Raw genomic sequence first — 17792 nt, forward strand, 5'->3', positions numbered from 1 at the left:
GAAACGTTGTGATCTCCAAGGTCTTCGAAAGGCGAACATCCATGTGAACAAAAACCAGCTTTTTAATAACACGTACATGTAGACAATGGCTGCGTCGCCAGCGTCATTGTTCACACATTTGCTTGCATACTTTGTGCATACCTGGAGGATTACAAAGTATGTCCACTAGGGGGCAGGTTAGAAGTTAATCATCTCTGGCTGACACTGGAGTATCCTCCTTGAGAAGTTCTGCTTTTGTGCAACATAATCAGAAACAAAATATTCAGAGGTTATTATATTGTTGACATTGAGATCAGGACAGAAAAAGCAGCAGGGGAAACATACAACATAGGCATGAAATCAACATTTTGGCAGGTATGACTGTGGAGTCATCATATAAATGTGGGTAGTTGTGGACAAGCTCCATGAGTTTCTCTTCAAATCTTTCATTGTTGTGTTGATCCAAGTCTGCTACTGATCTTACTTTATGATACTGTCCACACCAGTCATACGCTGAATTGTATCTTGCAGATGCAAAGCATTAATTTCTGATGATGTGCAAAACTAACACTCATAGGAACACAGGGTTTGTGAGGTACCCATGATGCACAGGTGGAAGCTTAGATAAAAGCAAGCATATCAGTGGCCTTAAGCACCTTCTGTAGATCGCCATACCGTGATCTATACACATGCAGCGATGTAGATTCTGCAAGTGTAAAAGCTGAACTGAACTCATTTCCAATTAAGCCATTGCTGCTATTACTTACTGCATATCAACAACTAAACCTGTTTCATAAATGCCAAATTTATGCAAATCTCTACGTTCTCATCATAATCCAGTTTTCTTTGTACCTTCCCCTCCAGTTTGTTCCTTTCCGGGACTACATAGACCGATCAGGGAATCAGGTATTGAGCATGGCGCGGCTGGCCAAGGACGTCCTGGCGGAGATCCCCGACCAGCTTCTGTCCTTTATGAAGAGCCGAGGGATCGAACCTCGGCCCCCCCTGCCCGCCACCTCCAACTCCCCTTTAATGGGCACCACCAACACAACCACTACTGCTGCCCTTAAGGAACGCAACGTGCATGCCTGAAATGAGGGCAGCGACTGGTGCAGTACGGCAGTCGCATATTTGAGCAAAGGAAGATGCGTGTTTGTGTCTGTGTGTGTACGTGTGTGTGTGTGTGTGTTGCATGGTTTCAGGGTTGATTGACAGGAACCGAGTCAGGATTTTGAAAACTGAAAGATTGTTTCCACAGTAAACTAAAAGGGACACCAGAAGAAAATACATTCCTTTAAAAGTGTTAATGGTGAGGATTCCTCCAACAGACTGGAAGTGTAGAAAAATACACTTTGGATCCTTTTAATGTTTCTGGCTCTGACTTTTGTCAGCAATTATCACTACGCACCCTCTGCAGGTATAACACACTACTCTGAAATGACACACAAACTGCATTTAAATCGAAGGCTTCATATGTGGTTTACCACTTTTTCTTCAGTCATTAATTCTAACATTTCGAATGACTAACTAAAGCCACTAAGGACTTTTTTTTGCCACAGCTTCTCATGCAGAAGTCGAGTCTGTTGCTCCTTCCATCCCATTTCAGTTTCTGTGACACTGTTCCTGCTGTTGATAAAGAGTGTCTGCTGAAATAGAGTAATATATCCTGAAGTAGCTGGGCAATTTGATTTCTATCAGTTTAAAGAAGGACGGCACTGAGGCTGATGTCCTTTCCTTGTTTGTTTATTCTCAGGGTATTTTAAAGGTTCGACAGTAACGCAGGGATCTGAAAATAGAGAAGCAGAAATGAAATCCTGTCCAGGGCGTGGCATCTGACTGACAAGGGACACCAGTCCTTTTTTTATTGCTTCATGAAAATGTATGCTGTATATTACTGTGTGCTGAACATGAAATTCAAATATGTTTTCTCATAAAGGCTGGTGAACACTCTACATTTCAAGGTCAACATTCAGAGACGGAGTGCCTGCGAGTCTTTACTAATCCCACTTGGACATGAAGGGAGGCGCTTGCAAGCACCTCCCGAAAACAGGAAATGCGAGGCTCTGAAATTTGGGTCGGGATGGAGAACATATTGAAATATCCTCCACTCCAGCACCTTCACTTCCTACAGACACTGTACAATTTAACAATATCAGGAGGTACATATTATTTCAGCCCCGGTTGCAAAGCTGAACATAACAATGTCTGTGTGCTCTGCTGTCCCCCTCTTCCTCTAAATTGTAACTCTCTGTGCTGGGGCTATCATTTGGAATGAATCATTCATGAGGTGGGTGCCTCTCGTTCTCGAGCTGTCTGAAGCATGTACCTGTTTAAAATGAATAGAGCTGGTCACTGTGCAGGCCAGAATAGTTCATATGTAGCAGAGAATGTGTGAAAGCGTAAGGGTCACTTTAACTTTTCTTCATTTTTTTACTGGAAAAGACACAGAGAAAGAGAGAGTAAAGTTTTGGTATGTTGTTCTCTGTCAAAGTCTCTCAGGCTGTTGTCAGGGAGTTGTAATGTGCTGATTTCTTTTTGAAATGTATGCACAGTTTTCCCTCATCAGTTCTGGAGTTTGATATATAGCTGCATATTTCCTGTGGTTATCAGCCAGGACTCATCAGATACAGTGTAAAGAGGCTGATTTTACAAATTCAATCCAGTTTCATGAAGTTGGAAAGGTTTCAAAAACCAATAATTATAATAATCATAATGAATGGATTCATCAGGATTTGTCTGGATTATTAAACATGTGTCATATTGTATCAGAAAGGAAATGGATATGTGGCCTTATTTCTGTCATAATCCTATAAGTATGTTCGAGGGAGGACTGTTTTTATATGACAACACAAGATATCCGTGTTATTTTGCATGCTAATTTGGCTGATATGCTGCCAATGATTGTACTTGTTCAGAAAAGTTATCTGTATCTTTATTCATATCTGAAAATGACTTCAATCAACATTCCTACGTGTTAACTTGTGTACTGTGCAGCAGTGTTCTTTCTACTTCTACTGTTATTGTGTACAGTATACTTGAAGGAACTGCCAATATAATGATCCAAAACATATAGGAGATACATAAATAGTAGGGTAGATTTGTATCACAGTGTTTAAAAACATGCATGCATGTGCGTGTTATGATTAACAAGTACACCAACCCAAAGCCACATAACTTATTGGATATTTTTGTATGAAGCATGTTGAGCTTTCTATACAGTGTGTACAGTATTAGATAACTACACTGACAAACAACATACTGCTCAGTATTTCTCCCCAGTCTAGTGTGTTCCTTACAGACTACATGTAGGTAAAATGTAAATACATCTAAAGTGATGTACAGAATATTTTGTGACCAGTCTTCCTTCCATTTTGTTCCTCTCTGATACTCTGAATGTGTCTCTGTTATTTTTGTCTCCATTTGTGTTGTTCAGAATTTATTTTGGAGTTTGTCAATGTTTTCTAGCTTTTGCTTAGGAACAAAATAAAGATATTATTGAAGGCTCATCATTAGTCTGTACCTAGCTGGTTAGTCGGTTACTATTTTTAGTAACTATTAGGTTACTTCTAAGGGACAGTTCAAAAATGATTGAGGGTGGAGGGGAGGTCAGAAAAGGGGCAGCGATATGTATTTTTTTCTTTTGATGGAGAGAGTGTAGTCTTTTTTTGGGGAGAGCAGAGAAGGGTTTTATAATTTTCAGTCACCCCAATTTCATATTTTAGCCTTCCCTTGCAGGATTAATTTTAAAAAAAGGGATAAAATACTTGCAAATTATGGCTTTAGTGTGTGCAATGGGTCATAAAAGTACTCTTTGCCATATGCAGAGGACAAAAATCCTGTCTGTGTTCTAGGGCTAATTTTTTCCCCCTCATTTTTACTTTTATCTCCACCATAATAGAAAGTAGAAGAAAGGTTATGTTTCATATAAAGTAGACCTATACCATAATTCAAGTTCAGCCTTTTACTTAGTATCTCTTCATTAAAAATAGATAGTGGCTGGAATATTCATCATTTTGTTGTGTTTGCCAAAAATTTGGAAATTGCAAAATCTATTTGTAATGTCTGTCTACAATTACACTAATATACATATTAATATTTAAATTAGATTACACCACCTTAAATTCCATATTCTTTGTCTCTTTTGGTTAATAGTGGTGAAATGATGCCGGGGAGGGCCTTGCTTTTTTAACAAGGTGAATTGATTATTCCCACCCCCCTCCAATAATTTTTGTACAGTACCTTAGTGTCAATAACAAGTAATATAAAGTTTTCAAACTCTGTAATGTTATATCTCTGAGTAGAGTGAACTGATTTTACTAAATAGTTGTTTTTTTTTTAAATTACATATCCTTTATTTTATTTTCGAATACATGCTATTTTCTGCCATCAAAACATCACTATGAAAAGTTAAATTGTAATATCAAAGGCAGTCATAAATGCATTGTCTAAACTCTGAATGTTCCGCGCTCTTTAAATATTGGTTAATCACAAAGAAGTCTATATGAAGTTTCTAAGGATTAATATTTGATGTATTATAGTACTACACTGCCACTCAGTGGAAAATTGAAAAAACACAATGTCATACTAGAAATACAATGCAGCTTAACAAGAGTTTTGGTTTCGCATTGCAAATTATAAAATAAATTATTATTAGTTAAATGGATCCTTAAAAAATATCGCAATTTTACTTAATTAAAGAAAAACCCACCCGGATCCACTGCTATTAAATCCACTCCACAGTTTCCCAAAACTAAAGGCTACTACTGCTGCTTTTAGGTACTCCTCGTACCTCCTACTCCCTCCTATTCTTCCTAGCTCCTAAATTCGAAGCTACATAGGCCTTCATATGCACAGCCTTTCTAAAAAAATCATTTTACAAAACATTGTAGCTGTCGTCATGTTGAAGTAGTTATACTACTTTTTGTTGAAATGGCAAATTGGAGCAGAGAATGTGTTTTTGGACATGACTGATGTTCAAATGTACCTCAGTTCCTGCATTAGCTTTAGCGTGGTGTGTATGCTCTTACTATCCTAAACATCAAACATAGGTAGTCGATAAATGATAAATGGTTTCAAACGACTTGGACATTTTAGAAATAATCGACGTTATTTGAAACAAGAAAGTTAGACCCTCCGACATTTTCTTGCTGGCCATGAAGGCAGCAGCTGGCCTGCTGTAAACTGTGTGACGGCTCCGTGGATCCGCTCCGTCTACCAGGGCGGGCCTTTTCTCTGTCGCTGCTACAGGGATACCAAGATGGAAATCCAGGGGCTTTCTGATGCCCAAAACATTCACTCGCAACATGGCGCCCTACACTGTACCACTTCGTCTCCACTTCGATCAGCAACAGGGTCGATACCTCGGTTTATTTCCACCGAAAATGAAGCGGATAGACTACTGGAGTCGCCTGAACCTCAAAGGGACAACAACAACAACACCAGGCCGAGGACATCTCCGTTTCGCCTACTGGCGGAAAATGGTAGCGGGGCGGACTGCTCGACTGTCAGCAAACCGCAACCAACCGATAAGAAACATTTGCTGGACGACAGACCCAGTCCTGCACTTCGTAACGTGAACACAGAGAAAGAAAATGAGCTAAACGCACTGTTTGCTCCGCAGGAGTTTGTTAGGACTGCCTGGAAGTACGGGGTAGAAAGCGGGGATACTGTAATGCAAATGGCGCTGCCTCTGTTTGAAGGGGAAGAGGAACCGATGCCGCAGCGGCAGCAAACGTTTCCAGTTTTACGGCAGCAGCGTGAGGACGGCGCCTCCAAGCAGCCTTCACTGGCCAGCCACAGCGCTGCTGCGCCGGGGAGCTCCAACACCGCACACAGGGCGGACAGAAACACCCAGGAACTATATGTTGTTTTTAATGTCGTACAAGATGATGGCAACGGGGAGGCAAACAAACACCGAGCGGATGTATCATGTAAGGATGGCGATAAAATGAAAGGTAAAACGCCAGAGTGCTCTAAAGCAAGTTCCTGTGGCCCCATGGAGGTTGGAAACAGCAGTAACGTTATTCTGCGTGAATCTAATGACAACTTGAACTGTCTTGAAGCTCAGGCCTTGAAAAAAACTGAGCATGTTTATAATTTACTAAACGACAATTGTACCGCGGTTAATGCTAAACAGACGGACTATTATCACACTGTCGAAGACGTTGTTTTGACAAACAAATATGGCGATAAGATCTGTGGCCAGATTTGTACCGAAAACAATGAAGGCAAACTGGCCCGGGAGCTGTCGTCGCAGTCCCGTATTGACGAGAGCAGTGCCTTGATTTCAGGGAACTCGAGCATTGTGGAAGCCATGGACACTTCTGACTTCATTTCAGACCCAGTGGGGCTGCAGGACAGTGTAAACCCGGTCACGGCCTCCACAAGTCCGCCTGCTAGCGAAACATTTTCCGGTACTATCACGATAAACAACCAAAGCATCATAGTGACCATAGAGAACGGGATACTGACTCTTGCTGCCCCGCCAGAGGGCTATGTTCACAAAGAGGATGACATGGTCAGCTTGAAGGAGCATCTAGGTATGAAAGACCATGAGGATATTGTTCTTCTCAACTATGACAGTGGCACTAAATCCATCGGGAAGATCAGCACGTTGGCAGTGTCCAGCTCCAGCCAGCAGGAAGAACCCAGGCCCGGGGTGTCTGTGAGTGACTCTGAGCTGGCTCTGGTGGATGACTGTTCCCTGTCTGAGCTGGGCACCTCTCTGGACTCCTGTCCCATCGTCAAGCAGGAGGCAGGGGTGCTGTGTGCTGTAACAGAGGCTGATCTGGTCACACCATCCCCTAAAGCCACTGTCACAGACTGTGACAACGAGGACTTCCAGTCTGTCCAGCTATTCAGGTCCAAGAAAGAGACTGTAGCCTCTTTTGGCTGTCCAGAAGCCGGCTGCTCCTTTACTTTTGACACTCGACAGAAACTCAAGGTTCACCTCCTGAACCACGCAGAGGACCCACGCCCCTACCAGTGCACTGTGGAGGGCTGCGGCTGGGCTTTTGCCACCTCCTACAAGCTTAAGCGGCATCTTCAGTCCCATGACAAGCAGCGGCCACACACCTGTCAGTTTGAAGGCTGCGGACGACGTTTCACCACGGTCTACAACCTGAAGGCTCATGTCAAAGTCCATGAGCAGGATAATGCCTTCATCTGTGAGATCTGCAGCGAGAGGTTTCGCAGTGCTACACGACTCACCAATCACCAGAGGGTCCACTTTGAGCCCCAGAGGCCCCACAAGTGTGAATTCCCAGGTAACGCACCACAGCTGGACTTCTGAGTTTTAATTAGGGCTGCACCTAACGGTTATTGATTTAATCTGCTATTTCTCAATGTTGCAGTTTATTCTTGTTCCATTTTTTTTGCATGTGCTGTCGGGTGACCTCAAAGATTGACCTATTTAAGCTAAACAAGCAAGGTTTGCAAATTGTCAGCTGCAAACTGTAGCTAGCAGTAAACAAACACTCACTTCACTACCCAGATACCACAAAGTCTCACCAGGAAACGGAACACAGCAGTCATGTTTACCAAATACATCAGACCAAGATGAGCACTCAGTAGCTGCTGCTGGGGAGCTGATTTTGCTTTCACGTTGAAGCCTTTTCCAGAATGTCATTTAATTTCAAAGTGAATCTTTAAAATGCATCGTTACAGTAAGTTTAGGATATATAAATGTGACCGTTTAGGTGTTAGTGTATTCCTGGACTTTACAGTTTAGGGCTGCAAATAAGGATTATTTTCATGATTGACCAGTCTGTCAGTTATTTTCGCGATTCATTAATTAGTTGTTTGGTCTATAAAATATTGGAAAAAGGTGAAAAATGTTGATGACTGTTTCCCAAAGCCCAAGGTGACATCTTCAAATGTCTTGTTTTGTCCACAACAGTCCACAACCCAAATATTTATTTAGCTAACTGTCATAGAAGACTAAAGAAACCAGAAAATATTCACATTTAAGAAGCTGGAATCTGAGAATTTTGACTTTTTTTTCTTTAAAAAATGACTGAAAACAATTAATCAATTATCAAAATAGCGGACAGTTAATCGAATAGATTACAGCTAATCGATGAATTGTTGCAGCTCTATTACAGTGTACTATCCTCTCTCTCTGTTCAGGCTGTGAGAAAACATTCATCACCTTCAGTGCCCTCTTCTCCCACAATCGCACTCACTTCAGAGAAACTGGCCACTTCACCTGCACCTACCCAGGCTGCGACAAGACGTACGACAAGGCCTGTCGCCTCAAGATTCATTTGAGAAGTCACACCGGTAAGCTGACGCTAGATTAGAAAGTCAGAAGTGCTCCGACTTCCTCTACATGGTTCAGAAGGGGAGGCCCTGATGGTCTCCTAACAGGACCTAAAGGCACAGAGTCAGTGAACTGTGGCTTATAAATTTCAGTGTGATCATTCAGGCATTAGAGATGTTTGAGGCTGTTTCCTCAAAGAATAAGTCATTCCTTAATCACATGATGTTGTGAATGTGTTGCCCTCAGCTGAAGAGAGCAGCTGCACACTTACAAAACATTGCAAAACGAGTCACTAGAAACTCTGAACATGTCACTGAACCATCTGGAGTAGGTTACACCAGTTCTATGACAGGCAGCTTTGTGATGCAGAAAGTCTGGGTTAAGACCACAGTTATCTGGATACTAATCTTTCTTTGTGATGCAGTAATCTGTGCACCAGTAAATAAACCTTTATTCTGTTTCCAGGTGAGAGGCCGTTTGTCTGTGACTCCGAGGGCTGTGGTTGGTCCTTTACTAGTATGTCAAAGCTGCTCCGACACAAACGGTAAGTGTTTTTATAAAAGATGCTTTCACCTCAGTGTGACTGAAGTGGTAACTCTAATAGTTAAAGTCAATTAGTATCAATAACAAAAAAAGGAGCAGAACTACCCTGGAATGAGACTTTTTCCCCTTTTGTCAGATTTTGTTCTTCATACTATAGGTTCTGTGTTTGTCATGGATGGAAGAAGTTTTGTAAAACAGAGCTTCTTCATGCACATCAGTCAGCTGAGCTTTAAGGCCCATATGCACTGAAAGCGATAATTGATGCACCTCATTTGACACGGATCATATGATGCTCCTACGGTGCACTGCAGGCATCAGATTTGAAATGCCAACACCACAGAACCAACACAGATTTGTCCTGTTCTTTGTATTTGCTGCTGCATTAATTGGAAAGGAAAGGAGAAATACAGAGGAGGAAAATGAAACTAAGAGCATCTGTCTCCTCAGTAAATCATCTGAGTGTTTGGTGGATATGTATTTGTACTTTATAATGTAACCACTGTGTGTGAAAATCAGAAAATAACGTTTTATTTCACTGATTCACCACTCCCTCTCCTCACTCAACCACCACCACGCTTTGTCTCTCTCTCTCTCTCGCGCTTTCAGACTCATGCTATCTCTCTCTTTTTTGGCTGCATAAAAAAACAGCTTTGATCACCGAGTCCTCATTTGACACGCCAAAATGGAAACAAGGAGTAGCAGCATCAAGGCAGTTTGTCACGCCTCCTAACGCTTTTGGGTGTACTTCAAAACGTGTGCATCAGACGCTCTCAGTGCGTTCCGGCCTTTAGATTAGCATCACTGTTTATTAGATTTTGATGCAGCACCTTTGTGCTGTTCAGTAACATTCCTGTTACATGTCTGTGTTTGTTTTTTCACTTTGCCAGTGCAGTTTGTCTTTGCTGAGGCAAATTATTTGCCTCTGAACACCAGTATGTTGTCAGGATTTTACAGTATTTGGTTCCCTTTGCCAAATCAAGGGGGTTTTCAGTAGGGATTTACTTGAATCAGAGGTTCTTTTTCCCCATGTTGTCTCTCTGTTCTAGTCCACCTGTTGTACCTTTTAATCATGTTTGGGTCTGTTAAAAGAGCTCTTCACCTCACCACATCCTTCTTCTCTATGTTTGTTTAATAGGAAACATGATGATGATCGCCGTTTCGTCTGCACAGAGGAAGGTTGTGGGAAGTCATTCACCCGGGCAGAGCATCTCAAGGGTCACAGTATCACCCATCTGGGCACCAAACCCTTCCAGTGCCATGCAGAAGGTAGGTGCAGGTACCAACAGCTAAATACAGGAGTTGCCAGGAGGTCAGTGGTTTGGTGTGACCGTGGTCGTTTTATGTTTGTATGTTTTGGTTGTTGGTGTGGTCATGTGATGTGAGCACACAAAAGCAAATTCCTATCAACTCTGTTGAGATGGCAATAAAGTATTGAATGTTGTTGGCAGCATGGCTCTAGGGGTGGTAGTGTCGGTCTATATGACCAACACTTTGGTCCAGACTGAAAGCAAAAGGGAGATACACCTCATCAAAGTTTAACAAAAGATATTCATTTAAACAAATTAACCAAATATTTACAACATGGGGTGTGGACATCAGTAGGTCAGTGTGAGGTTGGTAATGCATGAATGGAGAGTGTGTTAGTGTGTTGTCAGGTGCATAAAAACAAAGTAAATAATTAAAGCAACATAACTAAACCCAGATCAAAACAGGTAAGGGGAGGGGAGAGGAGAGCAGAGAGCTGCCCACCGCAGCAGCCGTAAGCAGTCAGAGGAGAGTGATACAGCCTGCTAGCTGTAGTCAGGCTTTACACCAACTGGGAACACTGGTGCCAGGTGTTCCCATTTGGGGTAACGAGCCACCTGTGGAGCAGAACAGACAGGTGAATAAGCAGTAAACCCCAAGATGACAGGGGTCATCACAATCTCAACAACTGGAAAGATTGCCATTAAATTTGGTACAGATATCCGTGGACATGTTTATTTATAACCGCCGTGAAAAAAATCAGAAAATAACGTTTTATTCCTGCCATTCACCAGCTTTCCTGCTACCACTGCTCGCTCTCCTCATCCACTCTCTAGCTCGCTCAGCCACTGCTTCTCTTTCTCTCTCGCTCTCTCTCTCTCTCGTCTTTTTTTAAAACGAGTTAGGAAGCCAACGGCGAAGCCTAACTTTACTTTTAAGGTTATCAACCGAAGAGAAATGTCCTCCCCTCTTCCTAGTAATGTTTTTGTCCTCCCTCATAGCAGGATTACAGCTCTACTCAGTCTGATTGCCAGCGGTAATATTTAAATGTCAATTAGATGGTAATCTGCATGAGAAATAAAGAAAAAGAAAACAACTGGTTATAATAATCATCTGTTTTATAGTGATCACTATAAGCAGTTTCCACTGTACCTACCAAACACCTGCATGTTAACATTATCATTGTGTGCATGTTAGCATGCAGATGTTAGCATTTAGCTGAAAGTCCAGCCTCACCAACATGGCTGTAGAGTCATAGCCTTGTGGAATCATGTGATAGTATTTGATCAGTTGTGAATTAAAATGACTGTTGACTACAGTACACTTCAACAATCAGTTAAACACATTGTTATAACTCAGTTGCATCGTTAAATGTCCTGACTGGTATCATAAGACTTGACATTTGTCTTTTGTATGTTGTTCAGGTTGTAATGCCAAGTTCTCAGCTCGCAGCAGCCTGTACATCCACTCCAAGAAACATAAGCAGGACGCCAGCACCCTGAGGACCCGCTGTCCCGTGGCCAACTGCTCCAAGCACTTCTCCTCCCGCAGCAGCCTTAAGAGCCACATGCTCAAACACCACCACCTCAGTCCTGGTTAGTAACTATCACACATGATCGAAACCATAATACACGACTCATACTAGAGGCTAAAAGTTTGGATATCTCATCAATTTTGACTATTCTTTTTTATTTTATTTTATTTTATTTTTTTCCCTGGTCTGCATATACAAATTCATTTTTATACACACATAAACACATGAAAAAAAGATACTTAAATAGAGCAGCTCAAAACAGCACAATAATTCAACTTAAAGTTTTTTCTGCAGTCTGAAAAAAGGTGTAGGCTGAAGCTGTAGCTTATAAAGCCTACCCTAACACACCATATGTTTGATCTCCAAAGGTAAATGAGTTCAACCATGAGTTCCAACCATAGTGTTATGTTGTATATAATGATATGTCTTGATCTCATAAACATTCAGAAGTTCACCATTGGATCACCGTTAGACTGCATAGACAGGACACATTGCTCTCTAAAAGCAGTCATTTGTTCCTCTATTCTAATGTTTTCCTTTTACACGTTCAAAGACGGCCACTGCACCACCCTGTCCTACATAAAACAATATTACTGTTTATGATGGTTTAATATAATGACACACAATCAGCAGTTCATTATTATACTACTACTACTACTACTACTACTACTACTACTACTACTACTACTACTACTACTACTAATAATAATAATAATAATAATAATAATAATAAACTTTATTTGTATAGCACCTTTCATATAAAAAAGACAAGAAAAAAGACATAAAAACATGTTAAAAAACATTCAAGTAACATGAGATGGAAAATAAAACCTACTTGATGATAATAATAAAAATAAGATAAAGTAAAGTGGAAATGGAATACATAGAATGCATAACATAAGATGGAAGATACAACCCACTGAATAATAATAGTAATAAAATGAAAACAAAGTTAAAAAATAGAATACACGGAATATCTAAAATCAAGGGTTGGTAGGTCAAAGGTAGGTTTTTAGCTTTCTCTTTAAAATATTTAGGGAGCTGGTTTCCCTGATATCTATCACTAGTGTGTTCCATAGTTTTGAGGCGTAATTGACAAAGGTTGCATCCCTGATTTTCTTTCGGCTGTTGCAGGGAAGCTCCAATAAACCAGCAGCAGATGATCGCACTGTTCTTGAAGGCAAATAGTTAATAATAATAATAAAAGCAAAAAAAAAAAAAGAGAAGCATTTAGATCATTGAACTTCATTCTTATATTTGAAGGTAAATTAAAAATGTGTATGAAATTGAGATGATAATTCTCCTCCATCCCAGATGTTCTGAGTCAGATGGAGACCACACCCACTCTGACCCCCAGCAGCGAGCTCATCAGCTCCACCCCAACAACAGTTGCTGGGCCTGGTATTGCCGGGGGGGACCAGCTGACTAACTTGGACCTGAGTTCTCTTTTCTCCAGCGTGCCCGGAGGCACCGCGCCCACCGCTGGTATCGGAGTGGGAATTCCCGTGGGTGGGAGCAGCTCTAATGGCACTTTCACCATGGACCTGTCCCTGGTGAGCTCAGGCATCCTTACCATCGACCCCTCCTCAGTTGGCACCGCACTCAGCGCCAGCGCCAACACCACGTTGGCCAAGGCTGTGGACCCTCTCATCCTCGCAGCCAGTGCTGACATGGGTCCCCACCACGGTCTGGAGGGAACGGTGGGTGACGTCCTGCCACCACAGGGCACCCTCAATCTGGATGATGTGCAGACTGTCACCCCTGAGGCCCTGGGAACACTCACGGCTCTCACCATGCAGGGCCCCGGTGCCTCTGTGGACCCCACCCTGCAGCACCCACTTAGCTCCTCCAGTGCTCTGAGCGTGGAGCCCACAGCCTCCCTGGCCGTGGCCCCTGTCGCCGAGCTGCTAGCCTCACCCTCTAAGGTGGTGGAGGTGGGTGGCCAGGGAGGAGCAGGGCCTCTGCTGGGCTGTGTGGAGGTGCTGGGACCTCAGGAGGGAGCAAAAGTCCTCACACAGTTTGTTTTCCCCGGTCACAGCAGCAGCTTCAGTCCACAGAAAGACCCGGAGCTCAGCGCAGTGTCACCAAGCAGCTTCCTGGTGAGCAGAGCTGCCGTCATGCAGCACAGTTTAAGATAAATGAGAGCGATATTGGTTTAATAATTTGTTTTCATGTAATTATTAGATTCTAAGGTAAAAACAAAGGTATCACCCATAAAAAGCCAATGTAACAGCAGTAGTTTTGAGTGTGCTGTGATGATGTGTGTTTTGTGTGTCAGGAGAGTGGAGGCTCAGCCAGGACTGACTACAGAGCCATCCAGCTGGCCAAGAAAAAGAAGCAGATAGGCCCCTCAGCCTCCTCTGGTAACACACACACACACACACACACACACACACACACACACACACACACACACACACACACACATTCACCATCTTCAAGCTTGTATTGGATGTTCATCATTCTGGATTCAGGATACAGAGACTGCAGACTAAAGTGACTGTTCTCTGATGTTCTCTTTGATTAAATCCAGGGGGTTCAGGATCGAGTCAGAGAAAAACTAAGGGAGTGAAGTCTTCCTCTGCTTCAGCACCGCTGGCTTCCTCTGGTGCTCGTTATGGTGAGGGAGCTGCAGCAGCCAATGGGGGCCTGACTCTGCGCGACCCCGTCACCGGGGCCCAGTATGTCCAGATTCAGCTGCTGCAGGTGAGATACAGTTCATTACCCAACCACACTGGTGGATATCTACGAAAGATTTGCATCCCAAACAGTCAGTCCTTGTTTGCTGAAGGGACACACTGAGAATTTGTGCAGGTGAAACAGAAGAAAAGCAGCCCTGCTGAAAACTGTTTGCATGTTTGATCTCATGCAGATCTGTATTTTCTGGTGTTCCTGTTAAGAGGTGCAAATTGTGGGAGGAGGGAATGGTATTTCAAACAAACATTCGCTACACCAAATTTATCAGCACAGATACACCACTGCAGCCGAGGACACTACGTCTGTGAAAGCAGGTGTACAATCTGCAGGAAACTGTTTCATCAGACACAGAAAGGGAGGAACTAAAGCAGGTCTCAAGAATGAATGAGAGAGACACACAGAGAAAGAAGTGGGGGTGGGGGTAGTGGGGATTCAGACTGAAAACAGCCCAGCATTTAAACAGCATAGGGTGCTGCACTGGTGGGGGCGTGTTGTTTAAGGTACCATTGAAATAAAAAAAAAAAGTGAAAAGTGATCTGTTTTTATAGTTTAGACTATTGAACAAAATAACCATAACTGTTTGATCATGGTCTCAGATATATGCCATCCATCCATACATATGCAATACCGGGTGTTGCTCAGCAGATGTCGCCATTTAGACAAATGCATCAAAACAGTGAACTATTTTCAACACATGCTTAAATTGATTCAGTGCTTCAGAAGGCTTCATTTCCTCCATTACTAATGGTTAATAATCTGTTGCTGATCTTTTTATTGAACTGACATCAGGCTATTATATTTCTTCACGTATAGTTCTCCTCTTCCAGAATGAATGCACATGTGCACACAAAAGTATTTTCTCCCAAGTATTTTAAGTTCAGCTGCAGAAAATGCTTTTGTATTTCATTCCTTTCCACATACGCACAGCAAGAGTTTGTAGCGTCTGTAGTTTTAGTTAAAACCATGCTAAAATAAAATATTTGACTAATATGCAACAGGTTTAGTAAATATCCCCCCATTGTGTGTAGCAGTGATGTAGCTGGACTATGTTGCCACCTTTCATTAAAGTGAGTCTTCAGCCTTCAGTGTCATTTTACAAAGGGGACATTACCAACTGCATAGCCTGGTCCTAATGAGGCAAATGTCATTTTTGAGGTCCTGGTCAAGGTCAGGGGGGTAAGGTTAGGGTTAGGCATGAATTGGTTAGGGTTTAGGTCAGCCTGTCCACAATGAATGGAAATTAATGCAATGTCCTAACAAGGATAGCTGCATAAACTTGTGTGTGTGTGTGTGTGCAGGACGACCCAGCCAGTGATGGAGACCTGGCCTTCCAGCTGAGCTCTCAGCCCTCCAGCTCCCACTCCCAGCTCACTGTCGACCTGCCTGTCAACATTTTACAAGTAAATACATTTTTCAATGACAATTTCTGATGTGTTGTATTTATGGTAACGCTGCCTGCAGCTATAGTGACACAACTCCATGTAGTGATGCAGTGAGGTTATATTTTACAATAAATCAAACATGACCACATCTAGAATCTGAAAGCTGATGTGAGCAGATGTATTTGTCACTTTTCCATGTAATGTCAATGCAGAGTTCAGTCCACTTTGATATGAGAGAACTGATCTCTGATGCTGTTTCCTCACAGGAACCTTCAGTGATGACAGAGGACGACAACGGCTCCGACAACTCGCAGTTCACAGGAAGCACAATCAACCTCCAGGACTTGGAATGACCCCCCCACAGTGCTGCGGAGTCAGTGATGGGCCTCACTGGCTCTGTCCTCGTCACTGTCCACAGTTTACATCAATAAACATGCGCTGAGATGTTTGACTCCATTAAGCGGTTGCCTCGACTTTACCCAGGACTTTGAAAGCCTTTCTGGACATGTGGTTAATATGGATTGGGAGGAGGGTGGGGAGGGGTCAGGATTCTGGGATGGACATGATCCCATTGATAATGCACCTTGAGACAAGGAGATGAGGAATTTTTGTTTTGAAGAATATCATGTGTTTATTTCTAAAGTCCTGTTTGTACCAAAATCAAACCTGAGAGCACTCACATGTCAAAGAGACTCCAGCCTTGCACACACGTGAGAGGCTCCTCATGTTCCTCTGTGTCCTCTGGGTGTCTATTCCATGGTGCCACATTGCCACTCGTGCACACACAGTGGGCTGTCTACGCTCCAGTTGCCTTACAGACACCTCACACTGTGCACACCTCCACCGGCAGGTTATCTGCTTTATTTGTTGCAATTTTGATTTCTTACATTTTGTTAGATTTATTTTTCTATGGCAGCAGTAAGTTCATGTTGAAAACATGCCTGTCCATGTGTTTATATATTCATATATATGTGTAATGGGTTACTACCTTCTTAAAATAATTTCATCTGTTTATTTATTATTTAGCTGAGGGTTTACAGAATGGCAGAGCCAAACACAAATGAATTAAAGCACAATCAGAACAGTTTGTCTCAGAGACTTTTATTTCTCATTTCTTCATTTGTTTTAATTTTGGTCAGTTAAATATTTGAGGATCATAATAGAAGAGAAAAGTTTGAATAAAGTAATAGGAAAAGAAGAGAAGCCAGCAATTTGGCCACTCAATCAGTAGAATTCTTACTTGGTCACCAGTGGGTCAATCTCCCAAAACACCCTGATACTACATTTCCCATAATGCAATTAGCTCCTTTTCCTGCCTTGCTTGGCAACACAAACAACTTTCATTCTCCACACTCCCAGTTTGTAACACAGGCTTTTTTTCGTCATGAATGTACAGGCCAAACCAATACAACTGATGACATCAGGGTTAGATGTTTAGAAAGTTCCTCCAGCTCTGTCACAAGTCTGCAAAAACTGCTCCGTAAATACAGCTTTGCAAGCTGTTTATATGTATTTTCCTCAGTAACATTGGCGGTAGCAGGTGCTGACAGGCTAAATTAACAGTGGGTCAGTGGCATTAGCAGCAGTCCAGACAGAGGAGCTGCTAACCAGCCTGAGAAAACAATAATGGTGGTCCCAAAAACAAGTAGAACTACAACTGTGGGTCCGTGTAATGTGTATCATTTAATTTTACATGTAAAAAATATAGTTCAAGCGACCATCTCGCCATTCTTGCACAGGTTTTACTTGACAGCTTCCCACCCTGAAGCGTTAGCTGTCAAAATCAACACTTGCATTGTTTCACACGAGCATGGATGCCTGGCCAATCCTAGCACTTGAATGCTACGCAGGGCATGTCTTGCCAAGAAAAGCAGTTGGATCCATAATAACGTGTCACTGCCTGATCTGAGTAGGGTAAATGCTAACCTAACCTAACCCTCTAGGTTAGGGTTAGGTTAACCCTCTAGGTTAGGGTTAGATTAAGGTTAGCATATATATTTCGTGAGAGTTTCACAAATCGTCCCTCTGGCCCATCCAATCTAGCACCAACCTCTGAGTAGCATGGATGTATAAGAACAGGATACAGCATCAGAGGTGGGGCCCCTTCATTCCTATGAAAGTTGCTCAGGTGTATAAACCCCAAAAAGTTTGA

The 17792-nt window shown here is 42.4% G+C and overlaps 2 protein-coding genes across 7 annotated transcripts in view; both read left to right on the forward strand.

The window, feature by feature from the left end:
• Positions 1 to 2620, forward strand: part of LOC121893948 (copine-9-like) — a 165554-nt gene extending 162934 nt beyond the window's left edge. For 3 of the 6 annotated variants that reach the window (XM_042406165.1, XM_042406163.1, XM_042406164.1), the window contains one exon: positions 844 to 2620. In XM_042406165.1, the coding sequence (XP_042262099.1) occupies positions 844 to 1071 (228 nt within the window). In that variant the 3' untranslated portion in view covers positions 1072 to 2620. The remainder of the gene's footprint in view (positions 1 to 843) is intronic. The other 3 variants (XR_006095450.1, XR_006095451.1, XR_006095452.1) reach the window with 3 other exon arrangements.
• A 2567-nt stretch (positions 2621 to 5187) lies between these two features.
• si:dkey-156n14.3 (zinc finger protein ZXDC) lies at positions 5188 to 16724 on the forward strand. The gene is made up of 10 exons (XM_042406921.1): positions 5188 to 7244; positions 8107 to 8259; positions 8705 to 8783; positions 9918 to 10048; positions 11452 to 11622; positions 12876 to 13660; positions 13840 to 13924; positions 14095 to 14267; positions 15557 to 15658; positions 15907 to 16724. Exons 1-10 carry the CDS (start codon positions 5237 to 5239, stop codon positions 15991 to 15993), a joined length of 3774 nt encoding a protein of 1257 aa, XP_042262855.1. The 5' UTR covers positions 5188 to 5236; the 3' UTR covers positions 15994 to 16724.
• Positions 16725 to 17792: the final 1068 nt, after the last annotated feature.

Source organism: Thunnus maccoyii, chromosome 3 (assembly GCF_910596095.1).
Source record: "Thunnus maccoyii chromosome 3, fThuMac1.1, whole genome shotgun sequence".
In the NCBI taxonomy this organism is placed as follows: Eukaryota; Metazoa; Chordata; class Actinopteri; order Scombriformes; family Scombridae; genus Thunnus; species Thunnus maccoyii.

Bases quoted from the DNA above. Each gene is read 5' to 3' on its own strand.
- si:dkey-156n14.3 (XM_042406921.1), top strand. From the start codon at position 5,237: ATGGAAATCCAGGGGCTTTCTGATGCCCAAAACATTCACTCGCAACAT. The intron at 14,268-15,556 runs GTGAGATACAGT...GTGTGTGTGCAG, and splicing joins TCCAGATTCAGCTGCTGCAG to GACGACCCAGCCAGTGATGG. The intron at 15,659-15,906 runs GTAAATACATTT...GTTTCCTCACAG, and splicing joins TGCCTGTCAACATTTTACAA to GAACCTTCAGTGATGACAGA.